The sequence below is a fragment of the Ranitomeya imitator genome, chromosome 4, assembly GCF_032444005.1.
Source record: "Ranitomeya imitator isolate aRanImi1 chromosome 4, aRanImi1.pri, whole genome shotgun sequence".
Lineage (NCBI taxonomy): Eukaryota > Metazoa > Chordata > Amphibia > Anura > Dendrobatidae > Ranitomeya > Ranitomeya imitator.
The window spans coordinates 678,769,515-678,796,112 of record NC_091285.1 but is presented as its reverse complement, the minus strand read 5'-3'; the positions used below and the strand labels follow the sequence as shown (position 1 = coordinate 678,796,112).

The 26,598-nt window shown below is 40.4% G+C and overlaps 1 protein-coding gene across 2 annotated transcripts in view; it reads left to right on the top strand.

Moving 5' to 3' along the window:
* The window catches only part of NAT16 (N-acetyltransferase 16 (putative)), a 67,743-nt gene extending 47,902 nt beyond the window's left edge, over positions 1 to 19,841 (top strand). For both annotated transcript variants that reach the window (XM_069767348.1, XM_069767347.1), the window contains exons 2-4: positions 11,866 to 12,223; positions 13,593 to 13,817; positions 13,990 to 19,841. In XM_069767348.1, coding sequence (XP_069623449.1) covers positions 12,026 to 12,223; positions 13,593 to 13,817; positions 13,990 to 14,541 — 975 coding nt within the window. In that variant the 5' untranslated portion in view covers positions 11,866 to 12,025 and the 3' untranslated portion in view covers positions 14,542 to 19,841. The remainder of the gene's footprint in view (positions 1 to 11,865; positions 12,224 to 13,592; positions 13,818 to 13,989) is intronic.
* Positions 19,842 to 26,598: the final 6,757 nt, after the last annotated feature.

Genomic DNA, 26,598 nt, shown 5'->3' with positions numbered 1-26,598 from the left:
TATATACAGGAGAGATGACACACAGATATATACTATATAAAGGAGGAGATGACATACAGGTACATACTATATACAGGAGGAGATGACATACAGGTATATACTATATACAGGAGGAGATGACACACACGTATTTACTATATACAGGAGCAGATTACCTACAGGTATATACTATATACAGGAGGAGATGACATACAGGTATATGCTATATATAGAAGATGACATACAGGTATATACTATATACAGGAGGAGATAACACACAGATATATACTATATACAGGGGAGATGACACACAGGTATATACTATATACAGGAGGAGATGACATACAGGTATATACTATATATAGAAGGAGATGACATACAGGTATATACTATATATAGGAGGAGATGACATACAGGTATATACTATATATAGGAGGAGATGACATACAGGTATATACTATATATAGGAGGAGATGACATACAGGTATATACTATATACAGGGGAGATGACACACAGCAGGTATATACTATATACAGGGGAGATGACATACAGGTATATACTATATACAGGAGATGACATACAGGTGTATACTATATATAAGGGAGATGACAAACATGTATATACTGAGGTGAAAATGAGAGGTGTGAGGTGAAAATGAAAAGGTGTGAGTGCAAAATGAGAGGAGTGAGGGAAAATAGTGTAGTGATCGGAAAATGACAGATGTGAGGTCGAAATGACAAGTGTTAGGCGGGAATGAGAGGAGTGAGGGAGAAAATGAGAGGTGTGAGGGAGAAAATGAGAGATGTGAGGGGGAAAATTAAAGATTTGATTGGGAAAATGAGAGGCGTGATGGGAAAATAAGAGAAGTGAGGTGCTATAACTAACCACAGATATTTACTATGCCCAGGCAATGCCGGGCTCTTCAGCTAGTAGTAGTTATATTCTTGTACATGGGAGCAGTATTATAGTAGTTATATTCTTGTACATAGTGGCAGTATTATAGTAGTTATATTCTTGTACATAGGGGCAGTATTATAGTAGTTATATTCTTGTACATAGGGGGCAGTATTATAGTAGTTATATTCTTGTACATAGGAGCAGTATTATAGTAGTTATATTCTTGTACATGGGAGCAGTATTATAGTAGTTATATTCTTGTACATAGTGGCAGTATTATAGTAGTTATATTCTTGTACATAGGGACAGTATTATAGTAGTTATATTCTTGTACATAGTGGCAGTATTATAGTAGTTATATTCTTGTACATAGTGGCAGTATTATAGTAGTTATATTCTTGTACATAGTGGCAGTATTATAGTAGTTATATTCTTGTACATAGGACCAGCATTATAGTAGTTATATTCTTGTATATAGGGAGCAGTATTATAGTAGTTATATTCTTGTACATAGGGGGCAGTATTATAGTAGTTATATTCTTGTACATAGGAGCAGTATTATAGTAGTTATATACTTGTACATAGGAGCAGTATTATAGTAGTTATATTCTTGTACATAGTGGCAGTATTATAGTAGTTATATTCTTGTACATAGTGGCAGTATTATAGTAGTTATATTCTTGTACATAGGGGCAGTATTATATAGCAGTTATATTCTTGTACATAGGAGCAGTATTATAGTAGTTATATTCTTGTACATAGGGCAGTATTATAGTAGTTATATTCTTGTACATAGTGGCAGTATTATAGTAGTTATATTCTTGTACATAGGAGCAGTATTATAGTAGTTATATTCTTGTACATAGGGGCAGTATTATAGTAGTTATATTCTTGTACATAGGGGCAGTATTATAGTAGTTATATTCTTGTACATAGGAGCAGTATTATAGTAGTTATATTCTTGTACATAGGAGCAGTATTATAGTAGTTATATTCTTGTACATAGGAGCAGTATTATAGTAGTTATATTCTTGTATATAGGGGCAGTATTATAGTAGTTATATTCTTGTACATAGGGGCAGTATTATAGTAGTTATATTCTTGTACATAGAAGCAGTATTACAGTAGTTATATATTTTTTTCTGTTTCATACATTTAGTTTTTGTCATTTCTTACCTAATACTTGACAACTTGTGATGTCCCATCTTCTGTAACTCTATCTTATAACTACCATATGTTGCCCAATGTATTATTAATGATCTTCTGGATCGCAGAATATTCCAATTTCATTGCACATAACAGCATGAGTTTTACTTAAAAAAAAAAAAGATTACCGGTATGTTCCGAGTTGATTATTCTCTTTATCAGCCGATATGGAAATGTAAATTTCCCTAAATTTTCTTCCTTTCATCCTATGTCCGGAGTCTCGGCCTTGGAATTACTCGTGACCCGTCTTTGTTTGCAAACATTTTAGTATAATTTCCAGGAATTCCAGAAGTTTATTTGCTGATTGTGTACTGTGTCCAGAAGTGTCCTGTACTGTATATTAATGTCTCCGGTGACACTATGTGTATATATATATGTATATTTTTATGTATGTATATGTATATAAACCTGCAGCCAATACACTGAGTGTGAACATAGCCTATCAGCTCTTAGGAAAAGCGTTCCTGCATTTGAGGGTGACGGCAGAGAGAGCTGTCGGGCATTGGACAACTATCTACTGTATATTATTTGGTATAAATGGCAAAATAAACCCGTTATCTAAAACACAGAGACACTTCTTACATAAGATGTAATGTGCATAGATATTAGGTAATTACCTGTGCACAAAAGAAAGAAAATAAAGCACAGAGAATGTAAGACAAAAAGAAAAAGTACATAAAGGACTTTATTATTATTTATTATTATTATACATTTTTATAGCGCCATTTATTCCATGGCGCTTTACATGTGAATACGGGGCAAATATAGACAAATACATTAAACATGAGCAGATAACAAGGCACACGGGTACATAAGGAGGGAGGACCCTGCCCGCGAGGGCTCACAGTCTGCAGGGGGTGGGTGAGGATACACTAGGAGAGGGTAGATCTGGTTGTGTGGTGGTTCAGTAGGTTGAGGATCACAGCAGGCTGTAGGCTTGTCAGAAGAGATGAGTCTTCAGATTCTTTTTGAAGGTTTCTATGGTAGGCGAGAGTCTGATGTGTTGGGGTAGAGAGTTCCAGAGTATGGGGGAAGCACGGGAGAAGTCTTGGATGCGGTTATGGGAAGAAGAGATGAGAGGGGAGTAGAGAAGGAGGTCTTGAGAGGATCGGAGGTTGCGTGTAGGTAAGTACCGGGAGACCATGTCACAGATGTATGGAGGAGACAGGTTGTGGATGGCTTTGTATGTCAGTGTGAGGGTTTTGAACTGGAGTCTCTGGGCGATAGGAAGCCAGTGAAGGGCTTGACACAGGGGAGAGGCTGGGGAATAGCGGGGGGACAGGTGGATTAGTCGGGCAGCAGAGTGTAGGATGGATTGGAGTGATGCCAGAGTGCTAGAGGCGAGTCCAGAGAGTAGGAGGTTGCAGTAGTCGAGGCGGGAGATGATAAGGGCATGCACTAGCGTTTTTGCAGTGTTGCGGTCAAGGAAAGCACGGATCCGGGAAATATTTTTGAGTTTGAGACGACAGGAGGAGGCAAGGGCTTGGATATATGGCTTGAAAGAGAGGGCAGAGTCGAGGATCACCCCGAGGCACCGGGCGTGTGGGACTGGGGATAGTGAGCAGCCATTGACATTGATGGATAGGTCTGGTGGAGGGGTAGAGTGAGATGGGGGAAAGATGATGAATTCTGTTTTGTCCATGTTCAGTTGTAGAAAGCGAGCAGAAAAGAAGGCTGAAATGGCAGACAGACAGTGTGGGATTTTGGTAAGTAAGGAGGTGAGGTCAGGTCCGGAGAGGTAGATCTGCGTGTCATCAGCGTAGAGATGGTACTGCAAACCGTGGGATTCTATGAGCTGTCCCAAGCCGAAAGTGTAGATGGAGAAGAGTAGGGGTCCTAGAACAGAGCCTTGAGGAACACCGACTGACAAGGGGCGAAGTGAGGAGGTGGTGTGGGGGAGGGAGACACTGAATGTTCGGTCTGTCAGATATGACGAGATCCAGGATAGGGCCAAGTCTGTGATGCCAAGAGATGAGAGAATTTGTAGCAAAAGGGAGTGGTCTACAGTGTCAAAGGCAGAAGACAAGTCCAGGAGAAGGAGGACAGAGTAGTGTCGCTTGCTCCTGGCAGTTAGTAGGTCATTGGTGACTTTAGTTAGGGCAGTTTCAGTTGAGTGATGGGAACGGAAGCCTGATTGTAACCGATCAAAGAGGGAGCAGGAGGAGAAGTGGGAGGACAGTTCAAGATGGACGTGTTGCTCCAGCAATTTGGAGGCATAAGGGAGAAGAGATATTGGGCGATAGCTAGACACAGAGGATGGGTCGAGGGAGGGCTTTTTGAGGATGGGTGTGATCTTGGCATGCTTGAAGGATGAGGGAAAGACACCTGTTGTGAGTGAGAGGTTGAAGAGGTGCGTTAGGGTTGGGATGAAGACCGTGGAAAGGTTAGGGATGAGGTGGGATGGGAGCGGGTCAAGCGTGCAGGTGGTGAGGTGTGATCTTGACAGGAGAATGGAGAGCTGATCTTCTGCCATGGTGGAGAAGCAGGTTTTTGAGGAGCAGGGTTGAGCAGCTAAGAGGGGCATTGGGCGCTGTGGGCCAAAGCTTTCTCTGATCGTATCGATCTTCTGTTTAAAGAAAGAGGCGAAGTCATCAGCAGAAATGAGGGGGGAGGGAGGAGGTGCGGGGGGACGGAGTAGAGAATTGAAAGTGTTGAAAAGCTGTTTAGGGTTGTGGGACAGGGAGGATATGAGAGATGAGGACTTAAAAGAAAATACAATAATAAAAAGGAAATAAAAAAATTAAAACGTTAAAAAAAATAAAGCAGCTAGAAGTAATACAAAGAATGAGATGTAAAAACATTTAATCCAATATATCTTCTATATAATTGTCTAAGGGTCACTTCCGTCTTTCTTTCTGTCCTTCTGTCTGTCTGTCACGGATATTCATTGGTCGTGGAAATCCAAGTCGCTGATTGGTCGCGGGAAAACAGCCATGACCATTCCGAAGTCCAGAAGAAAATGGCCGCTCCTTACTCCCTGCAGTCAGTGCCCGGCGCCCGCATACTCCCCTCCAGTCACCGCTCACACAGGGTTAATGCCGGCGGTAACGGACCGCGTTATGCCGCGGGTAACGCACTCCGTTACGGCCGCTATTAACCCTGTGTGTCCCCAACTTTTTACTATTGATGCTGCCTTTGCGGCATCAATAGTAAAAAAAATGTAATGTTAAAAATAATAAAAAAACAAAAAACTGCTATACTCACCCTCCGTTGTCCGCCGAGCCGAGCGCGGCCTCTGCCATCTTCCGTTCCCGGTGATGCATTGCAAAATTACCCAGAAGACTTAGCGGTCTCGCGAGACTGCTAAGTCATCTGGGTAATTTAGCAATGCATCCTGTGAACGGAAGATGGCGGCAGCTGTGCGCGTATCGCAGGAGCTTCGGTGGATCCCAGGGGTGAGTATATAACTGTTTTTTATTTTAATTATTTTTTTAAACAGGGATATGGTACCCACACTGCTGTATACTCCGTGGGCAGTGTTATATACTATGTGGGCTGTGTGATATACTCTGTGGGCTGTGCTATATATTACTGGCCACTGTTATATACTACGTGGCTGGGCAATATACTACGTGGCTCTGTGCTGTATACTACATGGGCTGTGTTATATACTATGTGTGATATACTCCGTGGGCTGTGCTATATACTACGTACCCTGTGTTATATGTTACGTGACCAGTGTTATATACTGCGTGGGCAGTGTTATATACTACGTGGCTGCTATATACTTCGTGGGCAGTGTTATATACTACGTGGCTGCTATATACTGTATGGGCTGTGCTATATATTACGTGGCCAGTGTTATATACTGCGTGGCCTGTGTTATATACTACGTGGCTGCTATATACTGCGTGGGCAGTGTTATATACTACTTGGCTGCTATATACTGCGTGGGCTGTGCTATATATTACGTGGCCAGTGTTATTTACTACGTGGCTGCTATATACTGCGTGGGCTGTGTTATATACTACGTGGCTGCTATATACTGCGTGGGCAGTGTTATATACTACATGGCTGCTATATACTGCGTGGGCTGTGCTATATATTACGTGGCCAGTGTTATTTACTACGTGGCTGCTATATACTGCGTGGGCAGTGTTATATACTACGTGGCTGCTATATACTGCGTGGGCTGTGCTATATATTACGTGGCCAGTGTTATTTACTACGTGGCTGCTATATACTGCGTGGGCAGTGTTATATACTACGTGGCTGCTATATACTGCGTGGGCAGTGTTATATACTACATGGCTGCTATATACTGCATGGGCTGTGCTATATATTACTTGGCCAGTGTTATATACTGCGTGGCCTGTGTTATATACTACATCGCCTGTGTTATATACTGCGTGGCTGCTATATACTGCGTGGGCTGTGGTATATAGTACGTGGCCTGTGTTATATACTACGTCGCCAGTGTTATATACTGCATGGCTGCTATATATCGCGTGGGCTGTGTTATATAGTACGTGGCTGTGTTATATACTGCGTGGCCACTGTTATATATTGCGTGACCTGTATTAATGCATCGGGTATTCTACAATATGTATGTATATAGCAGCCACATAGTATATAGCACAGACCACGTATTATTTATCTGCTATATACTACATGGCTCCTATATACTACGTGGCCTGTGCTACATACTATATGGCTGCTATATACATATATAAATACATATTCTAGAATACCCAATGCGTTAGAATCGGGCCACCATCTAGTCTATATATATATATATATATATATATATACAGTATATATCTATATATATCTATATATATATCTATATAGACATATAAATATATATATATATATATATATATATATATATATATATATATATATATATATATATATATATATATACATATACAGTGGGGGAAATAAGTATTTGATCCCTTGCTGATTTTGTACGTTTGCCCACTGACACAGATATGAACAGTCTATAACTTTAAGGGCAGGTTAATTTTAACATTGAGAGACAGAATATCAAAAATAAAATCCAGAAAATCACATTGTATGAATTAAATAAATTTATTTGCATTTTGCAGTGAGAAATGATTATTTGATTCCTCTGGCAAACAAGACTTAGTACTTGGTGGTAAAACCCTTGTGGGCAAGCACAGCAGTCAGATGTTTTTGGCAGTTGATGATGAGGTTTGCGCACATGTCAGAAGGAAGTTTGCTCCACTCCTCTTCGCAGATCATCTCTAAATCATTAAGATGTTGAGGCTGTCGCTTGAAAACTCAGAGCTTCAACTCCCTCCATAAGTTTTCTATGGGATTAAGGTCTGGAGACTGGCTCGGCCACTCCATGACCTTAATGTGCTTCTTTTTGAGCCACTCCTTTGTTTCCTTGGCTGTATGTTTTGAGTCATTGTCTTGCTGGAAGACCCAGCCACGACCCATTTTTAATGTCCTGTTGGAGGGAAGGAGGTTGTCACTCAGGATTTTACAGTACATCGCTCCATCCATTCTCCCATTGATGCGGTGAAGTAGTCCTGTGCCCTTAGCAGAGAAACACCCCCAAAACATGTTTCCACCTCCATGCTTGACAGTGGGGATGGTGTTCTTTGGGTCATAGGCAGCATTTCTATTCCAAACACTGTGAGTTGAGTTAATGCCAAAGACTTCAATATTTGTCTCATCTGACCACAGCACCTTCTCCCAATCACTCACAGAATCATCCAGGTGTTCATTGGCAAACTTCAGATGGGCCTCCACATGTGCCTTCTTGAGCAGGGGGACCTTGCGGGCACTGCAGGATTTTACACCTTTTAGGCGTAATGTGTTACCAATGGTTTCTTGGTGACTGTGGTCCCAGCTGTCTTTAGATCATTAACCAGTCCCCCCGTGTAGTTTTAGGCTGATCTCTCACCTTCCTCATGATCAAGGATACCCCACGAGGTGAGATTTTACATGGTGCCCCAGATCGATGTCGATTGGCAGTCATTTTGTATTTCTTCCATTTTCTTACTATTGCACCAACAGTTGTCTCCTCACACAGCGTCTTAGTTATGGTTTTGTAGCCCATTCCAGCTTTGTGCAGGTCTATGATCTTGTCCCTGACATCCTTATAAAGCTCTTTGGTCTTGCCCATGTTGTAAAGGTTAGAGTCTGACTGATTGAGTCTGTAGACAGGAGTCTTTTATAAAGGTGACTATGTAAGACGGCTGTCTTTAATGCAGGTAAAGAGTTGATTAGGAGTCTAACTGGTCTGTAGGAGATAAAACTCTTAACAGTTGGTAGGGGATCAAATACTTATTTCTCACTGCAAAATGCAAATACATTTATTTAATTTATACAATGTGATTTTCTGGATTTTATTTTTTATATTCTATCTTTCAATGGTAAAGTTAACCTACCCATAAATTTATAGACTGTTCATGTCTTTGTTAGCGGGCAAACTTATAAAATCAGCAAGGGATCAAATACTTATTTCCCCACTGTATGTGTACATACTGTATATACATAGGAAAACTTGTGAAAATGAAAAAACACAAGATTATCTCATCTGCAAACGATGAAAAAAATGGCCCAAACCTGCTCCCATGGCTGCAGCGTCTCCAGACTTGTCTCCCATCGAGCACATCTGGGACGTCATTGGTCAGCGATCGCATAGCAGCTGCTAGCAGCGGATCTTGATGATCTGTACATTCAGAACCATCCTCAGACGATGATTAATAACCTCATTGATAGCAGCCGAGGCTGGAAGTGTTGGGATTTCTTCTCGTGGCTCAGACTCCATTCTGAAGAAATCCAGAGATTTTTTAAAGTTTATTTCCCTGTTTCCATCATCATGCAACATCTCAATTCTGTGATTTACATCACTCAACAGAGAACAAAGAATTATAGAAAAAAACTAAAAAGGACAAAATAAACTAAAAAAGATTAACACAAATTATAAGAAACGACAAAAAACAATAAAAGGAAAAACAATAAATGAAATTCAATGAATGTAGAATTAATTACCATGTGCCTTCCTTTCTAATGAGTTGGCTAAGTTCAGACCCAACTGTTAATTTGTTTCCGGTTCTGTGAACTGATAATTAGTATATTTTATATTCATGAGATTTTTTTTTTTTTTTACCATTTTCGTGTTTTCTCTGCTCTTCAATTGCCAGGTCTCTTATTTTATCCTATTCAGCCACCACCAAAGTAGAACATCTTGTTCTGAATATTATTTCTTTTTTTTTTTTTTGATCATTTTGCTCAGTTGGCAAATTAATCGACCTCACTTTCAACACCCACTCTCGGATCATAATGAATAAATTAAAAATAAAAATCCCGTGAGGCCACACCGAGAGCTTCGAAAGGTTTATGTAGATAATGTATTCCGTCGCGATCCTCGCGCTCGACACTTCAGTCATTAGGCGGTAGAATATTTAGACTTGTTTACACGATGTCAGTCTTCTGTTAAATATAGTCGGAAAATCATCATGTAGCGAAATCTCATGGTGACAACTAATAATGAAGGTCGTCAATCTCTCGAAATGTCGGTAATTTGTTCTCTACTGAAGAAGAGGTAGATAACCTAAATATCTAATGCATCTTTGATCCAGTTTTTTTTTAACTTTTTTGATAGCCTGTAATTATCATAATTAAAATATTTAAAAGGAAACATGTTATCAGAAAATGATTTACTGTTTAAATCAACTTTTTGTGTTTTTTTTCCATATTGTAATTTAAAAATCAGAAATCTAAAAATGTTCACATTGGACATTGCGGCTTTTTTCTAACAATCGAACTTCCTGTTGTTTCAGGAAACAACATATGTACATGGCCACAAAGGTCAGTCCCTGACACTAGTTTTGTATTGAAAGAAGTAATGCCATTAAAGCTTTTATCCTCTTAATATATTGGAATAATCATATTCTATAGCACTGTGTTCTTAGAATTACTCATTTTTGCATTCGACCCAGTTATTTATGCTTTTTTCTCTGCCCTATGTAGAAACAGAAAGCCTCTTGTACCTGCATGACTCATTCCCTTCTACAACTACTGACCCACTAATGCTCCGCACCTCCCCTACCATAGAGTTTTGCAGTGACTCATGACTTGTGCAGAGAAAATTGACCTCCTGTGTCTACATAGAGCTTAGAAGGATTCAGCTGGTCAGGTTTTAATCACGTGATGTCATAGACCTAATTAAAAACAGAAGAATAAACTGGGTAGAAGGGTAAAATGAGGGACTGTATGTACACAATGCTATATAATATGATGACTAAACTAACTTTGATGGGAGTGCTTATTTCACAAAGATTAGATAAAGTATTTTTAATGGGGCATAGGTAAATAAATTTAAGACTATTTTTTTTAAACTAGCATCATTGCTTCCATCAAAGAAAATATAAGGAATAAACACATTCGAAAAAATCCATAATCTCGTTTTGACTTCTAATGGGGTCAGTTTGGTTCCCATCGCGGTTCCGGTATTTTTAATGGTAAGATTAATGGCGCAGACTTTTACAAAAAGTAATGGATTATAGTAGCAAATTCCAAAGGGGATCCAAACAACTTGAAATATTGTCAGCAATGATAGATATGTGTAAGATAACTAAAACCTAAATTGTAAAGGTAAAAAAAAAAGCTAAGAGGGGCCTGACATAACACATGTACAACCCAACACACACACAATAACGCAAAAATATATACAAGGTGCACAAAAACCACCAGTGCAAGATAAAAATGGTTTGGTCTCACTCTGTTAATGAGTAGAGTCCATAAGTCAGAAACAAGTGAGAATCAACAGGATATTGTAAACTCCCTGCCGTGCCCTGTGTAGAGTCTCCCATTGGCAACACTGCATATCTGGATCACTTCTATCTTAGGCATTGGCACACATACACTTGTCCCCATGATGTTTTTGGGGTCTTTACATTAATATCCACCCATACTCATTCCCTTTATTATCCTTACTCCCTTGCTAAATCCCCAGTTACTGGAGGCCGAAGCGGGGTCGGGAGGGTAATTAGGGACATTTTAGTAGGACAGAACCACATTTGGGCACTGTCCTTGTCTGTATGGGAGACTCTACATGGGGCATGACATCTTGGCTTATGGACGGCACACACTCTACTCATCAAAAGGGTGAGATCAAACCATTTTTTATCTTGCATTGGTGGTTTTTGGGCGCCTCGTATACATTTTGCCTTATTGTGTGTGTTAGTTTGCACATGTGTTATATCAGGCCCTTCCTAGTTTTATCTTTTTACCATTATGAGTTAGGTTTTACCTATCCTACACATATCTATTCCTGCTGACAATGGATCTGAAATCAAGTTAACAAGTCCATTAAAACCAGTGACGTAGCTATGGCTTCCAGTCAAATGTATTAACGAGTATTCGTATATGACCACATAATATTGTATGTCACAAAATCCCATGATTTAATACACTCACTCAACAACGCTCAAACGTGAAAACTTTTAGATTCCCACAGGCTAAAATATTGATTAGACTTCTTGATTAATTGATGTTTTCAAGGCCGAGAGAACAAACATAGATGAGAGTTGTGGCATGACTAGATGACGGAAAATCATCTCTTAACACATAAAGAGGCCATGTAATGTATAGATAAAAATAAAAATCGCTCTGCCATGTCCATGGACTTGGCATGAGTAATACTTTATCATTAACAGTTACACTATTACACGGCATGTTCAAATGTATGAAAAGATCTAGTTGAAAATACACAGTAAAATGTTAATAATATTAAGTATTTTTATTTTGCATACTGTATTTGCTTTTTTTTTTGTCTTTCTGTGACATTTTCTCCATAGATCTCCTGTGATATCTTATTACAAAGATCGATCTTACTCAACATCTCCTCATCAAGTGTCTTCTGCTTGTTTGGCTTACTGGTGGCATTGGTCTCCTTCACCACTTTCGTGGCTTCCTCACTCTCTTTTCTTTGGCGCTCCTGGCTCTTCTGGCCTCCATATGAAGATTGAAGCTATACCCGGTGCTCCTCAGGATGGTGATTTGGAATTTGTGCTAGCCACCGAGAAGGAATTTGAAGAAGTTATCTCTATGTCTCATGGGATCTATGCAGGCCTGGACTATCTGCCAAGTCGATACCACAGTTGGGTCAATGAGAAAGATCGAATGGTTGTGCTAGCCAAGAAGGAAGGAGATGTTGTAAGAAAACACAATGGTTCAAAGAAACCTCTACCTTTCATAAACTTTTTGACCAACTGGGCTTCCATCTTGCCCTACTGGTCTAATATATTGCTTATGCCCATGGGTATATGTTGACTAACACCACTGTCTGCTGTCTCTGTCCATGGATACTGCCCTGTCCCTGAGCTCCTCGCTTCATGCATTGATATGGACTTTAGGACGCCTCAAGGGCCATTCACACAGCCGTTGGTGCCATGCAAAGAACTTGTTGTATGATCCATTGAACTTTGATAATGAATTCGCCCGATTTGCTGTGTCAATGGTCCTTTCCAGTCAACAGGCGCCAGTAAATGGCATTAAACCCAACGAATGAACAGGAAAGACTGAAAGCCCAAATTAATCAACATGAAAAATTGAACGAAAATTGCACTTCCTCAATTTTTCTTTATTTTTATGTCAAAACTAAAGTCATCTGGATTAACAAGGGAAAACTTGGATTCCCTACCCAGCACCAACCACCCTTTTCCTGGTGGAACTTAATGGACTTAATGTAATTATCTATATGTGCACAAAAAAAGGCTCATAAAAATGTTGGTGGTTGGCAAATTCATATTCACCTTTTCATTGAAATATCAACCATGATGGAACATGTGACCATAAAGTTGCGTATATACACGTAGGGTTGATAAAACCTAAAGGGTGGTTCAGAATTTTAACATATATGCTATCTTTGGATCAAGCCTCCGTATCCTGGACACCCCATTGGTCACCAAAAGAATACGCAACACTGTAATGTATATCCTCAATTGCTTGCAGTGCCCTCTACGGGAGAATTAGAGCCATCTTTAATAAATCAGTAAATCGCTTGAATTCTATAGCCTTCCATGGATGGAACATGGACTTAGCTTGGATGTCACCTTTGAATTGCCTCTAGTTGGGAGAAGAGGGTGGCCCACGAAAAGGCGATTCTAGAGTTATATGGTATAAAGGGGTCACAAGGAAGCTTTAGAAGAAAATAATCACCATAATTCTAATCAATCCCATTATCAACCTTTTAGAGTACTAGAGCTTTTGCATACTTTTTAAGAACCAGATTGAAAAAGATTAGATTAGCAACCATTGCGAAAGTCCAAAAGGGGGTATGGTGTACTAGAATCATAAAATAAGGGAGGGGGCACAAATAAAGCATATGGAACGTGTATGCACCCTGTCAACGAGATGTGCTGCCGATGGTTCCAAGTAGTAGCAGCTTGAGTTTATATATACCATTTGAAGCCTCTCCCAAGATGCTGTTATAGGGCCTTAAGAAGATCAGTTTTACATATAACATAGGTCTTCCTGTGTTGCATGGAGATGCTAATTTTTTTCCCTTCCACTTTATCCATAGATTGGCCTCCTTTCCATGTTTGTGGTAGATGGTGGGGAGACTGCTCTACTTGAAGGACTGCGAGTGGCACCATGGGAGCGAGGCAGAGGTGTGGCGGGGGTTCTTCAGAGGTTCTGCTGCCAATTGGTGAAACATCGATACCCAAGTGTCAAAGTCATGAGGTTGACGCGGGATGACAAGCTGTCTCCAAAGGAGCTTAACAAATATAGAGTCATTGATAAACAGGTATGGTCATGACATGTTGGGACATGGCGGTGGTGGTGGACAAGACTTGATGTGTTAAGATTTCTGCTTGGAATTCTGCAGTGGAATATTAACGATACTTTCTCTCTTTTCTTTTTTTCCCTCCTTTCTGTCCATGTTGACATTTACATGCAATCTTACATTCATCACACAGGGCATACTGCTTGTCCGTTTCAATGCTCCCGAGTTTTCCTCTCGTTTGTCCTCTATACCACTGCCTGCCGGGCCATCTCGTTCATCTCCACCTACCCTCTTGTCTCCTGACGAGGTCCATGCAGTTTTCCTGGAACGTGGTGGCCTACTGAAAGACCTACTTCCCAACCAGACTCTAATCCAGGACTGGCAACCATTTCAGGCGCTTCCTGGGAATTATGACCTGCTACGTCGCAAGTCACTTCGTTGGATGACTGATGATAGAGTTCGACCTCGGGTGGCTTCTCTTTGCACCCCACCATTCCCAGTTCCGGCAGGGCCGCTCTGCTTCTACCTCAACATTGATGTCTTTGGTTCTGGTTTGAGAGGGGCCCAGGAGCAGTTATTATCTCATCTAGCTGCTCATGTTCCCTTGCTTCCAGGAGATGTAAAATGTCAGCTTTTCCTGCCCCCAAATATGTGGAGGCCCATGGCTGATTTTTGCACCTCCGTGCTGGGCTTTCAGCTGGAGAAAGGTTACACAGAGCAATATCTTCTAGAAGCAGATATATAGAGGGACTTAGAGGCCCCTAAAAGTCCCACCTTATATAAAATCAGGGTGGGAAGCAAACCCAATCTACATTATAGTAGCCACTTCCTATAGCTGAGCCCACCCATTAGATGTAAAACTCATATAGACCCTTACTCATCACTACAGATATGTTTCCCCTTATATGTGAAAACGAAATCCTATATTACCTATACTTTACTCAATATATATATATATATTGAGCAAGATGGATCATAGGATATTGACCATTATTATATATTGTCCTAACTGGCTCCTCGTGGGTGAGGCTTTAAAGCGTGGGTGTGGCTAAATGTTGATTGGGTAGAGCTTGGGCAGTTCATCCCCAATGTATTGTCGATCTATATGTATATATAAACATATATATAAGCATATATATGTATATATATTTAGAGAGACCTTTCCTTTTCGAACTGTTCTGCTAACATTGCACTATACGTATGAGTGTACGTGTGTGTATATATATATATTTAATGATATATATACACAATATATATTTCTACAGGGGGCTAGGGGGGAGTGTAAGGTATAATAAGGGGAGGGGTAGGGATTTTATACTCTGCACTGAGTTTTTCGAGTGTGTGTGATAAAATATTTCTATATTTATTGCACTTTTTTCAGACGGAGGGTGAGGCCGATGCCATGGACTGTGTATATATACATACACATACACGGTTTATATAGTGTAACCGCAGCTGTTTAGATGTGATACATGAGAGATAGTTAGACTTATGCAATAATTTGCACTGCACATGTTGACGTTAAAATGGACCTGACTTTCTCACATACCGGATGGTTGCCATTTTGTGGACCAAAATGACTTCCGATAAATTAGTAGAGGCAAAGAGATATATTTTAACGCAACTGCCGACAGCTCTGGGGGGGATAATTTGGAGTGTCTACTAACCCTAGGTTTGGGGATAGGCTGTCGGCAGGGGTTATATTATATTGATGGGTAGTATTAGTATAATATATGATTATAGAGTTCATGGTGTACTAATACGCAGTGGCCATTGATGGCGTTCTGTAGCCTCTCAATGACGATACCAGCACTTATTACTCTTTATACTGTAGGTTAAGACCACCGTTTTCAGTTTGGAGGATCCCTGAAGATGCCATCATCATGAGCGGTCACCTTCTTGGGACCACAGCTGCTTTCCAAGCACTTTTTTGCTGCAGGGGTAGGTAAGCAGGGAAACAATGGGTGCCCAGTGGTGGCGTAGCGGGACAAGGCCGGTATTGCTTTATTGTTCTGAGTACTCCCTTAAATCAAATATGTGCCCTTATAAAATTTAATAAAGCCCACCTCAAAAGGGCTGTCCACTGGTAGGACAACCCTTTCTTGAACAAAATGTTTGGCCCCATTTAATAATAAAGCTTATACTCACCTTCTGTGCCTGGGCCTTTCCCGCGGTGTTGGCATTCTATCTCCCAGGGCTCCCGCGTGGTTGTTGTGACCCCAATGGCCAATAACCGCTGGCGTCACTGTCTCTGCCTTCAGACAAATTGAAGAGGAAGTCTGGGCTGAAGAGAAAGTCCAGGCTGAAGAGGAAGTCTGGGCTGAAGAGAAAGTCCGGGCTGAAGAGAAAGTCCAGGCTGAAGAGGAAGTTCGGGCTGAAGAGGAAGTTCGGGCTGAAGAAGAAGTTCGGGCTGAAGAGGAAGTCCAGGCTGAAGAGGAAGTCCGGGCTGAAGAGGAATTTCGGGCTGAAGAGGAAGTTCGGGCTGTAGAGGAAGTTCGGGCTGAAGAGGAAGTCCGGGCTGAAGAGGAAGTCCGGGCTGAAGAGGAAGTCTGGGCTGAAGAGGAAGTTCGGGCTAAAGAGGAAGTCCGGGCTGAAGAGGAAGTTCGGGCTGAAGAGGAAGTCCGGGCTGAAGAGGAAGTCCAGGTGTCACGATTCACACCGTGACCGTCACCCCTATGCCATGGGTCGGGGTGACTTTAGGCCAACAGACGGCTATCACATGTGCAGGGGGGCTTATCTTAGTTATCCCTCCACTCCACAATGTGATGAAAAAACACACACAAGGCTATTGACCTCTTAGTTTACAGCAGAGGCTTATTCTAGGTACCCCACTGCTCTTCAATATACCACAAACTGCAGGGATTTATGTATATCCCGCTTACAGTTCCACTTAAAACTTGCAGCTCTCTGGCGCCCCCTTATTCTCAGGTCAGATTAGGCACTGCACCTGGGGTAATTAGTCGCCAGAAAGGCTGCCTGCTATGTACTGGCTATTGGGCACGCTGCAGCGACACGATAAATTACTCCCACTCAGGCAGGAACCATATTTATCAACGCCGCAGTCGCTACAACACCCAACTACCCAGTACAAAACGTATGCTGCCACCAGCTTCGATTAAACAGGTCCGAAGCTAACCCAAAACAGTAGCGTAATTCCCTTCAGAAGACAGGGTACGTTTTAGAACAGGAGAACGAATCTAGTATATTAATTATTATACTCCATAAAGTTTATGCAGTGTTTTATCAAAATATTTTACAAGGATGTTACAAAAGAGACAATTGCATATATGTACAGGGTAATTATAAAAAAACAAGGATTACGTGAGAATAACACTTACATGTGTTCAAAGCATTGCAGGCAACCAGGCTAGTGGAGTTTCCATCTGTCCCAATGCATGAGATACAGATCTTCAGATCAGACTCACATGTCCTTCCAGCGGCAGACTGACTGCTGGGGTCTGGGCAGACAGTTATAGCTGCAGCCTGTGACATCCCAGAAAGGGGTTGGATCACCTCGCCCCTCCTACCTCTTCAGTAAACTAATTTTACCTTAAATTTGTCTAATTTCTATAACTTCGCTACAAAACATGTCATAGTCATAACAAACCCAGCATTCATCTCGGATTAACGTGGGCATTCTAATGAGATCAAATATGTCCTGGGATACATATTTACAGAGAAATCCCTACTTCTTTACCAGATGGAGTTAGAAGCCCGTGTTTAGAGTGATGGGTAGATCCACCGAGGGAGATTAAGAATATATATTTTCGTGTTCTTAACTTAAATGGTTTGCGTAATATCTTACAAAAACAGAACAAAGAACTTCCATGGATTCTAGAGACTTATAATCCAGTTCTAGCCAGTCACTTTCCACTGCAGGGATGCCGGTCGTAAATACCTTTGCTCTCCGAGCTAGAGGTAATAAACTCTTCTTCCCCCATACCTTGGAAAGGAAAGCTCTTGGCTGAGTGAAAGGGAAGGGGGCTTTTTAGCCCACAGCCTGCTAGCAAGAGAAACTACTTATATGATATTTCATACCATATCGTGACACCGGTCTGAAGTGGAAGTCCGGGCTGAAGAGGAAGTTCGGGCTGAAGAGGAAATTTGGGCTGAAGAGGAAGTTCGGGCTGAAGAGGAAGTCCGGGCTGAAGAGGAAGTCCGGGCTGAAGAGGAAGTTCGGGCTAAAGAGGAAGTCCGGGCTGAAGAGGAAGTCCAGGCTGAAGAGGAAGTCGAGGCTGAAGCTGATCTCTCACTTCCTCTTCCTGCTCAATTCGACAGGGGGCGGAGACAGTGACGCCAACACTGATTGGGCGCCTGCATCACGTGTCACAAAAACCACATGGGAGCCCCGGGAGATGGAGTGCCGACACTGTGGGAATGGCACCACCATATATTATTTTACGGGGACCAAGCGAGGGTTAAAAAAAGAAGTTGTCCAAGTTGTCCAACTTCTTATTTCCTACTTTTTGTCACCTCTGCCCCCCAAAAATTAAGTTTATACTCTCCTAATCCGAACAACCGAGTCCACTTCTCCCCGGAAAGCGGTGCACTGCAGGGACGTCATTACGCTGCCTGCGTGATAAGGGGGAGGAGCAAAGAGAGTTTTTCGAGTGCGCGATGAAATATTTCTAATGTTATTGGAATTTTTTTCTATCGTCGCTTTATTTTTTTGGGGGGGGTGAGGGAGAATTTTGCACCTTTAACAATTTTATGCCTAAGACAACCTCTCCTTTACCCGCCTCCGGTCCCACGCTACGCCATGGGTGCCCACTATCAGTAGTCGAATTCTCCCTGACAGTTACATACCGTCACCTCTAGATGTCAGTACACTTTATTCCTCATGGTAGAAACCACTGACCTTTCCCCAATCCCCGATCGATGACTTTTCTCTCTGATGCAGCTACGTGACGCATTATACTCTATGTGCGCTTGAATATTGTGTTGTTTTGTACGATAATACGATTGTACGATAATACTGATTTACTTGACGTGCTACTAATATATTTTGCTTTGGATCCTTAAGCAGCTATTGCTCTCTGCAATCTCCAGACGGTTTTGTCTTCCAGTCTTCCCACAGAATGGATAGGCTACTGTCCGCAGGAAAATGCTCCCGTCATCCCCAGCTTTTTCTCATGCCCCACCCATTTCCTCATCTCATTTGCGTGGACAGACCATTAAATGGTTTTTCCACCTTAAAATAATGGCACCTTTAACTCTATGAAAATGGTTAAAAAAAATATTAAAAAATTAGCATTATATGCAAATTAGCACTTTTTTTTTAAAGGGACCAGATATGACATAAGCACAGGCCATGTGACATAGAGGTGCCCACCAAAGATTTCCTATAGACTTAGTGGAGATTATACATTTAAAGGGGAACTCCACCCAAAATTGAAAATCCCCAGGCTCTTAAAAAATGCACTTAGTTATGTCAAGTTTACTTGGCTAGACATTTTAATTTTGGTATTCATCAACACACCTCTTAAAGATAAGGAAAAATGAATACAAATTAGGTAAGTTAGGAAAAAAAGTTGTTATAATGGAATAAAATATGGTTATGCTGTATACAATAGGCAGTGCCCTATTGGTAGGTAAAGGAAACCCCAGTCTTTTAATAGCCAAGGTAATTGGCTATAAAAAAAAATAAAAATAAAAAATTGTGGCGCTATTGCATAGGGGCCTATGGAATATTGATGCAAATAATGTAGTGGTGAAAAATGGTACTGCAAGCTGAGTACGAAAACAGAAATGTAAATTGCAATAACTATTGAACGAAGCATTAGTAAGAAATAAAGGAGGACTCATTTTCATCAGCAGGGGGGTATAAAAAGGCAAAAATCATGTCTGTATTAAATAATGATTGTATACTTTGCATTTAGTATAAAGTCTGTTGTAGTGTATTTTCCATATTTCTAAGCTGGCACAATTATAATATTATGTGTAATCGGTAAAATGATTTCTGTCTATTCATCTGCACCGCAATGTCTGTAAACTGCTGTAAGATTGAACCCCAAGTTCTGCAGTAATATAAAACAACAAATCCGGCTCCGCATAATAACTGAATCTGTCCATCTCCTGTGTATGACCCGACCGACCACATAAACCGCCCCTGCCAAACCGGCACCGCTCTAATGGTTCTATCTATATCCATAATATCTATGGTCTGCGAGGCATCATGTGATCAATGATCTGTACAGGTATGTATTACTGACTCTAGGGGACAGTATTATAGTAGTTATATTCTTGTACATAGGGGCAGTATTATAGTAGTTATATTCTTGTACATAGGACCAGCATTATAGTAGTTATATTCTTGTACATAGGGGCAGTATTATAGTAGTTATATTCTTGTACATAGGAGCAGTATTATAGTAGTTATATTCTTGTACATAGGGGCAGTATTATAGTAGTTATATTCTTGTACGTAGGGGCAGTATTATAGTAGTTATATTCTTGTACGTAGGGGCAGTATTATAGTAGTTATATTCTTGTACATAGGGGGCAGTATTATAGTAGTTATATTCCTGTACATAGGAGCAGTATTATAGTAGTTATATTCTTGTACATAGGAGCAGTATTATAGTAGTTATATTCTTGTACATAGAGGGCAGTATTATAGTAGTTATATTCTTGTACGTAGGGGCAGTATTATAGTAGTTATATTCTTGTACATAAGAGGCAGTATTATAGTAGTTATATTCTTGTACGTAGGGGCAGTATTATAGTAGTTATATTCTTGTACATAAGAGGCAGTATTATAGTAGTTATATTCTTGTACATAGGAGCAGTATTATAGTAGTTATATTCTTGTACGTAGGGGCAGTATTATAGTAGTTATATTCTTGTACATAAGAGGCAGTATTATAGTAGTTATATTCTTGTACATAGGAGCAGTATTATAGTAGTTATATTCTTGTACATAGGAGCAATATTATAGTAGTTATATTCTTGTACATAGGGGCAGTATTATAGTAGTTATATTCTTGTACGTAGGGGCAGTATTATAGTAGTTATATTCTTGTACATAGGAGCAGTATTATAGTAGTTATATTCTTGTACATAGAGGGCAGTATTATAGTAGTTATATTCTTGTACATAGGGGCAGTATTATAGTAGTTATATTCTTGTACGTAGGGGCAGTATTATAGTAGTTATATTCTTGTATATAGGGGGCAGTATTATAGTAGTTATATTCTTGTACATAGGGGCAGTATTATAGTAGTTATATTCTTGTACATAGGGGCAGTATTATAGTAGTTATATTCTTGTACATAGGAGCAGTATTATAGTAGTTATATTCTTGTACATAGGGAGCAGTATTATAGTAGTTATATTCTTGTACATAGGAGCAGTATTATAGTAGTTATATTCTTGTACATAGGGGCAGTATTATAGTAGTTATATTCTTGTACATAGGGGCAGAATTATAGTAGTTATATTCTTGTACATAGGGGCAGTATTATAGTAGTTATATTCTTGTACATAGGGGCAGTATTATAGTAGTTATATTCTTGTACATAGGAGAAGTATTATAGTAGTTATATTCCTGTACATAGGAGCAGTATTATAGTAGTTATATTCTGGTACATAGGAACAGCATTATAGTAGTTATATTCTTGTACATAGGGGCAGTATTATAGTAGTTATATTCCTGTACATAGGAGCAGTATTATAGCAGTTATATTCTGGTACATAGGAACAGCATTATAGTAGTTATATTCTTGTACATAGGAGCAGTATTATAGTAGTTATATTCTTGTACATAGGGAGCAGTATTATAGTAGTTATATTCTTGTACATAGGGGCAGTATTATAATAGTTATATTCTTGTACATAGGAGCAGTATTATAGCAGTTATATTCTTGTACATAGGGGCAGTATTATAGTAGTTATATTCTTGTACATAGGGGCAGTATTATAGTAGTTATATTCTTGTACATAGGGGCAGTATTATAGTAGTTATATTCTTGTACATAGGAGCAGTATTATAGTAGTTATATTCTTGTACATAGGGGCAGTATTATAGTAGTTATATTCTTGTACATAGGGGCAGTATTATAGTAGTTATATTCTTGTACATAGGAGCAGTATTATAGCAGTTATATTCTTGTACATAGGAGCAGTATTATAGTAGTTATATTCTTGTACATAGGAGCAGTATTATAGCAGTTATATTCTTGTACATAGGAGCAGTATTATAGTAGTTATATTCTTGTACATAGGGGCAGTATTATAGTGGTTATATTCTTGTACATAGGGGCAGTATTATAGTAGTTATATTCTTGTACATAGGAGCAGTATTATAGTAGTTATATTCTTGTACATAGGGAGCAGTATTATAGTAGTTATATTCTTGTACATAGGGAGCAGTATTATAGTAGTTATATTCTTGTACATAGGAGCAGTATTATAGTAGTTATATTCTTGTACATAGGAGCAGTATTATAGTAGTTATATTCTTGTACATAGGGAGCAGTATTATAGTAGTTATATTCTTGTACATAGGGGCAGTATTATAGCAGTTATATTCTTGTACATAGGAGCAGTATTATAGTAGTTATATTCCTGTACATAGGAGCAGTATTATAGTAGTTATATCCTTGTACATATGAGCAGTATTATAGTAGTTATATTCTTGTACATAGGGAGCAGTATTATAGTAGTTATATTCTTGTACATAGGAGCAGTATTATAGTAGTTATATTCTTGTACATAGGGAGCAGTATTATAGTAGTTATATTCTTGTACATAGGGGCAGTATTATAGCAGTTATATTCTTGTACATAGGAGCAGTATTATAGTAGTTATATTCTTGTACATAGGAGCAGTATTATAGTAGTTATATTCTTGTACATAGGGAGCAGTATTATAGTAGTTATATTCTTGTACATAGGGGCAGTATTATAGCAGTTATATTCTTGTACATAGGAGCAGTATTATAGTAGTTATATTCTTGTACATAGGGGGCAGTATTATAGTAGTTATATTCCTGTACATAGGAGCAGTATTATAGTAGTTATATCCTTGTACATATGAGCAGTATTATAGTAGTTATATTCTGGTACATAGGGGCAGTATTATAGCAGTTATATTCTTGTACATAGGGGCAGTATTATAGTAGTTATATTCCTGTACATAGGAGCAGTATTATAGTAGTTATATCCTTGAACATATGAGCAGTATTATAGTAGTTCATACAGAAGTTGCTGTAGATGAGCAACCAGTGAGGATGTCCAGATAGCATGCTTTTTTTTACCAATTCATTTTTAGGTTTAGTGGTCCTTTAGCTACTTAGCTGTTACGAGTCCTGTTGTCACACAGTCACCCTACTGTGTATTGATATGCACATGCTCTCCCTCTCTCCTCTTCTACTTTCTCCATGTTTTTCTTTGATTTATTTTTTCCTTAGCTATTTTCTTATATCTTGGATGTCTACTTGGTCCAGTAGTGAAGAGAAAGACTTCAACCCTAAAGGAGAGATATCTTAATTCTGAATTACTGAACTGATCTTTGCTTCCATTCTTTTCCATGTAAATTACTGCCTTAAAAAAAAACAGATGGCGTTCTATGGCAACATATGCAATCCTTCATCACAGAACAATTATATTAGTTGATACAAGAGACACCTGAATGAAAGAATCTCCAAGAAATGATGAAAAATAACAGGAGGAAGAAAAGACGAAGAATGTATGCAAGAACGGTCAACGATTGTTTGCCAGTGGTGATATTTGAGGATGGTGATTATCACACATGATGATACATTGATTATGTCAGGGTACTCCAAGGACTGCAGTCTGGGGACTTTTAGATTAGGTGACACTTCAGTCCATATTTTTCTCCCTACCCAACCATGACATATAAAATGTTCCACTTTGATATTTTAAGTTACCCCTCACAAAAAGTCCACAATGTAGTGACAGCCAAGCAATGTCAAAATAATTAGCAGGAAATCGTTTCATATTGAGAAACCTGAGATTGTCTTTTAGGGTTGTGGTGACACAATATCTTGGGGCCAGTGGAGAGTAGAAAAAGGCCTACAAATATAAGAATACAATATAAGAAATCGTTTCACTCTCAATGTGAAAGCAACCTTTCCAGTCTCCACTTTCTGACAAACTTCAGACCATAAAGAATAAAGCACCAAAGACACCATCAGTACATAAATACAGCACCAGAACCATTATTAATACATGAAAACTGCTCCTGAACGAATATAATTGCAAGAATAAAGCATCGTAACCATCAACACTGCATGAATTCAACACTAAGGCTACGTTCAGATTAGCGTTGCGCGCCGCTGCGTCGGCGACGCAACGCACGACGCACGAAAAAACGCCTGCAAACGCGCGCAAAAACGCTGCGTTTTGCGACGCGTGCGTCGTTTTTTGACGAAAATCGGACGCAAGAAAAATGCAACTTGTTGCATTTTCTTGCGTCCGACGCTAGCGTCAAAAACGACGCACGTGTCGGAAAACGCAACAAGAAAAACGCATGCGTCCCCCATGTTAAACATAGGGGCGCATGACGCGAGCGTCGCCGCTGCGTCGCCCGACGCAGCGTCGGGAAACGCTAACCTGAACGTAGCCTAAAACCACTATCAGTGCAAGAACACTGCACTAGAACCATCAAAAGAACATGAATACAGCACCAAAGCCACAAGTAGTACATAAATACAGCACCAGAACCAACATTAAAATATGAATGTAGTATAGTGCTAGTCAGTCTCTTGCCATCAGTCATATAGTACCAGAACCATCAGCAGTTTATGAATACAGCACCAAGCTCATTGCAGCAATCAATTGAAACGTCAGAATGTCTTTATCAATGGTAAGCAGAGATGTACTGATTTGACATTTGATTTCATCAAATTTTTCCTCAAATTTAGATTTATGACAAATAAATTTGTGTGAATCTCAGTACTGGAAAACTTGTAGTTGCTTAGAAAATAAACATGGGGAGAGGAGAGAGAGAAAGCGAACTCTGCTAACCATAAGAGCTTACATTCTATAATCAAGAGAAATGACCCTTCTGACCATAGGAGCATACAGACTACGGGAGAGTTGGAAAGAGATCCCAGCTGACCATAAGATTTTACATTCTACAGGAAAGAGAGAGAGAGAGGGTGGACTCTGCTGACCATAAGTGTGATTGGACCTCGCTGACCATAGAGCTTACAGACTACAGGCAAGAGAGAGAACCCTGCTGATCATAAGAGCTTACAAACTACAGAAGAAAAATAATCCCACTGACCATAAAAGCTTACACTCAACAGGGGAGAGAGAGGACCCCGCTGACCATAAGAGCTTATACTCTACAGGAGAGAGAGGACCCCACTGACCATAAGAGCTTACACTCTACAGGAGAGAGAGGACCCCACTGACCATAAGAGCTTACACTCTACAGGGGAGAGAGAGGACCCCACTGACCATAAGAGCTTACACTCTATAGGAGAGAGATCACCCCACTGACCATAAGAGCTTACACTCTACAGGAGAGAGGACCACACTGACCATAAGAGCTTACACTCTACAGGAGAGAGAGAGGACCCCGCTGACTATAAGAGCTTACACTCTACAGGAGAGAGAGGACCTCACTGACCATAAGAACTTACACTCTACAGGAGAGAGAGAGGACCCCACTGACCATAAGAACTTACACTCTACAGGAAAGAGAGGACCCCACTGACCATAAGAGCTTACACTCTACAGGAGAGAGAGGACCCCACTGACCATAAGAGCTTACACTCTACAGGAGAGGGAGGACCTCACTGACCATAAGAGCTTACACTCTACAGGAGACAGAGGACCCCACTGACCATAAGAGCTTACACTCTACAGGAGAGAGAGGACCCCACCGACCATAAGAGCTTATACTCTACAGGAGAGAGAGGACCCCACTGACCATAAGAGCTTACATTCTACAGGAGAGAGAGAGAGGACCCCACTGACCATAAGAGCTTATACTCTACAGGAGAGAGAGGACCCCGCTGACTATAAGAGCTTATACTCTACAGGAGAGAGAGGACCCCACTGACCATAAGAGCTTATACTCTACAGGAGAGAGAGAGGACCCCACTGACCATAAGAGCTTACACTCTACAGGAGAGAGGACCCCACTGACCATAAGAGCTTACACTCTACAGGAGAGAGAGGACCCTGCTTACCATAAGAGCTTACACTCTACAGGAGAGAGAGGACCCCACTGACCATAAGAACTTACACTCTACAGGAGAGAGAGGACCCCACTGACCATAAGAGCTTACACTCTACAGGAGAGAGGACCACACTGACCATAAGAGCTTACACTCTACAGGAGAGAGGGAGGACCCCGCTGACTATAAGAGCTTACACTCTACAGGAGAGAGAGGACCTCACTGACCATAAGAACTTACACTCTACAGGAGAGAGAGAGGATCCCACTGACCATAAGAGCTTACACTCTACAGGAAAGAGAGGACCCCACTGACCATAAGAGCTTACACTCTACAGGAGAGAGAGGACCCCACTGACCATAAGAGCTTACACTCTACAGGAGAGGGAGGACCCCACTGACCATAAGAGCTTACACTCTACAGGAGAGGGAGGACCCCACTGACCATAAGAGCTTACACTCTACAGGAGAGGGAGGACCCCACTGACCATAAGAGCTTACACTCTACAGGAGAGAGAGAGGACCCCACTGACCATAAGAGCTTACACTCTACAGGAGAGAGAGAGGACCCCGCTGACTATAAGAGCTTACACTCTACAGGAGAGAGAGGACCTCACTGACCATAAGAACTTACACTCTACAGGAGAGAGAG